General features: G+C 28.0%; 1 protein-coding gene across 1 annotated transcript in view; it reads right to left on the reverse strand.

Annotated features, from left to right (window-relative positions):
- Positions 1 to 2,693: 2,693 nt before the first annotated feature.
- Positions 2,694 to 3,612, reverse strand: part of LOC106687885 (phosphatidylinositol 4-kinase beta fwd) — a gene marked incomplete in the record, with an annotated part of 29,953 nt that continues 29,034 nt past the window's right edge. The window contains 1 exon segment of the mRNA XM_067044730.1: positions 2,694 to 2,878. Coding sequence (XP_066900831.1) covers positions 2,694 to 2,878 — 185 coding nt within the window.

The following is a 3,612-nucleotide window of genomic DNA, read 5'->3' on the forward strand; positions in this document are numbered from 1 at the left end:
ACCTTTCGAAAACCAATATCTGTTGGTAGCGTCCAATGAAAGTGTTAAAAAAATTAAAATGCTGAATAAAAAATAACACTAATAAAAATTATGGCAAATAATTATTTGGAATCGAAAATACCAACTTGAATAATAAAAACAAGTATTATTCTAAATAAATGACAATTACTTCTTTTTTAAAATACTTTTCGAACAGTTTTTTAAAGCTGACCTCATCTGTTAAATCCTCAAAATACCTTTAACATATAAAGCTTAAGGAGAGAGAGACTCGCTAGAATAAATATATATATAATTTATAATATCTTTTAAAAAATATATATATATAAACATACAATGGATAATATAACATAATTTCTTTCAGTAATGGATAAAAAATAAATTCCTGTAAATATGCGCAAATTATATAAACTAAAATATTGCAGAACGTATTTTTTATAATACAAAATAATTGTTATCTCGATAATAGTTACAAGCAAAATAACAAAAGAAAAAAAAAATGAAAAATATATATGTATATATATGGATAACAGTGGTGGTTATATTACACTTTGAGAGCACTTTGTATAGTTACGACGACTGAGAAGGCTTCTCTTGTAGGGCGCTATTGAGCGTTCGAAGGCACTTGAGTCATGAGCCGAAAATACTCATGTCTTTGGAGGGATCGTTTGCCAACTACACCTAGAAAATTAAATCAATTTTTCAATAAATCATTTAAAATATTTCTCATTATGAGTTTGGACTTAATATTTACAGACAGATATTCCGAATTGCGAAACATAACAAAATTTTTTTTTTATCTTAGCCAGTTAAAAGTTTAGGACCACATCAATTTTTGAGAAAACTCAATGCATTTAGCTATTGGACACTTATCAAATGTTAAGGTTTTTAAGTTATTTTCATTTTTGATAAAGAGCGAAATTCAGTTACCTCAAAAGTTAAGTTCAGTGACCTTCCCATTCTGAGCTAAGATAGGTAGTTAATCTGTAGGTTATGACCACATACACCAAAAATTATGAAGTAAATAAAAAGCTCAGAATTAACAATAAGGTATATATTAGTTATAGCAAGTATTTGTGGTGTTATTTTTATTTTACTTTATTCTTCAATATATAAAAATTTTAATGAGGTGTAGATAGTTGACCATAGATTACTGATTGGATTGAAGATGGTCGGGGGGTGCGGTCAGCAAAGAAACAACATAAATAAACAAAATTATTTATATATGCCGACGTTTCTTTGCTGACTGCACCCCCAGACCATCTTCTCCAATCAATTTATAAAAATTTTAGTATTAATGTTATTTTTTTTTTAACAATATATCATCTAACTAAATTTTTTTTTATTAAATAAAAAATAACATAAAACAAATTATTAAATTGTATTCAACATCAATGAATTTTTACATAAGTCTACAAGGTGGACTGTTAGAGGGTAAGTGGTAGCACAGTCCTTGAGTCGATGGACTGGATTTAAAAATAAATTTATAATTAAATAATTTATTGTGTGCCTGTACATACACATATATAGTTAATTTGAAGATGATTAGGGCTGCGGTCAAGAAAGAAGAAAAAATATTTATCAACTATTTATTTTCAGCTGACGTTTTGACCCACAATGTAGATCTTCATAAGGACTGCTGGATGGAGGTGTAAACAAAAAGCCCTCAACTGATAGTTAAGAATGATCAAATAATTAAATTTAAATTAATAAATTGTGGAAAGATGGTCCGGGAGGCAGCTTAAATAGGAGCAAAAAAATACAGACAAGCTATTTATCATAGTAACTGGGTTAATCCCATTGATTATATTTATACATAATAAAAGTCATATTTTTATAATTATATTCATATTTATTAATGTACATAATTATAATATATATATGATTGATTGTAAGTTAATTTTTAGGAGATAGTTAGGGGTGTGGTCAACAAGGAAGAGAAAATAGTCATAAACTATTTATTTTCTGCCAATGTTTCGACCAGGGCCCTGTTTCATAATGAAAGCTAATAGTATTAGTTCATAGTACAAGTGTAGAAACTATTATGGTAATAATACTAATACTTATTTTTTTCATGATAGGGATGACTATTAGTGATATTACAGGAATTAAAAAATACATAAGTACAAGTTACCATTGTACAAGTCGGTGTAATTTAATTAAGATAAATCTACAAGACTAATAGAATTAGTTTGTACTTTATTATGAAACAGGGCCCAAGTCTTCATCAGGGTTGTCAAAGATCCCTCAAATGATAGCTGAGAATCACAAATAATAAAATTTAAATTATAAATTGAGGAAAGACAGGCAAAAGAAATGAAAAGGCAGCCAAGAAAGAATAAAAAAAAAAATAATAGAAAAGCTGTTTATTATAGACACTGGATTTATATCGTATAAATATATAAAATGTAATAAATAGTTTTTCTTTCTTAATATTTTTTTTTTTTTTTTTTTTTACTGTCACTGACCATTTTCCTACAATAAATTATATACTGTCAAGTAATAGTCTTCCGATTATAAATTAAACAGCATTCAATTTTAATAATGACCCACATGTATTTTTTCATGATGGCAATATCGAGACATCAAAAGAATAGTGTAGAATCACAAGACATTAGAAATATGATAACAACTGTACTGTTATCGTAATTTATTAAGACGATTAAACCAATAGAAAAAGAAATAGCAATAACTTACTACAGTATTCCATTGGTGAAATACTGAAAACCATCGTACAACTTTGTGCTAATGGAATGTATGCTGGACTCAACGAGGCTGTCGACTAACAGCTGCATCTGCTCGTCGGTCAGGTTCATGTGCAGTCTACTCTTGAGAGCGGTCACGGCTGTAGAGCCACTCTTGAAGCATGGTAACTGACAACCTACGGTCAATTAAAAAAAAAATAAGTAAATAAATATACAAATTTTTACAATTTAGCAAAACAAATGATACAAGATAAAAACCAAGAAACTTCAGGAGCCAATTCTTCAACTTAATCACAAGAAAAAGTCCTAATTAATCATCATCTGATTTTTAATTGTCTTTTGGGAAATCAAACTTAAATACACTGAACTCTCGCTAATCTATACTAATTAAAACCAAGGGTGAAAAATTCAGATTACCAAAGAGGAAAAAAAAAGTCACTTCATAAAAACAATACGAATTTGCAAAGGTTATTTATAGCCAACTATAAAGAAATTGAAAAATAAATACACTTCCAAATTTTAGTAAATAAGTTGGATTGTATTTTAAATAAAAAGAGTTTGCATTTTTAACTAGATTATTTAAGCCTCAGCATGTAGTGTATTGATAATATGGTTATGTTTAATGTATGCATACATTTATTACATACATAAAATCAAATATTCAATTTTTTTTAAGTGATAGTTCAGATTAGGGTTTGTCGGTTTTTAAAACCCGGTTTTTTGGAGAAAATTATGAAATTCGAAAACCGGTTTTTTAGTAGAAAATATCGGTTTTCTATAAAATATCGAATTATTATATCAGGCTTTAAAAACGATTAAGCCTAGTTGGGTTGCAAGTGAGAGGGTATTTTCTATTTAAGGGAATTTAGTGAATAAACTAAGGACACGGCTAAATAGCAAATCGATAGAC

Source organism: Halyomorpha halys, unplaced genomic scaffold (assembly GCF_000696795.3).
Source record: "Halyomorpha halys isolate HHAL.00 unplaced genomic scaffold, Hhal_1.1 Scaffold40.1, whole genome shotgun sequence".
Lineage (NCBI taxonomy): Eukaryota > Metazoa > Arthropoda > Insecta > Hemiptera > Pentatomidae > Halyomorpha > Halyomorpha halys.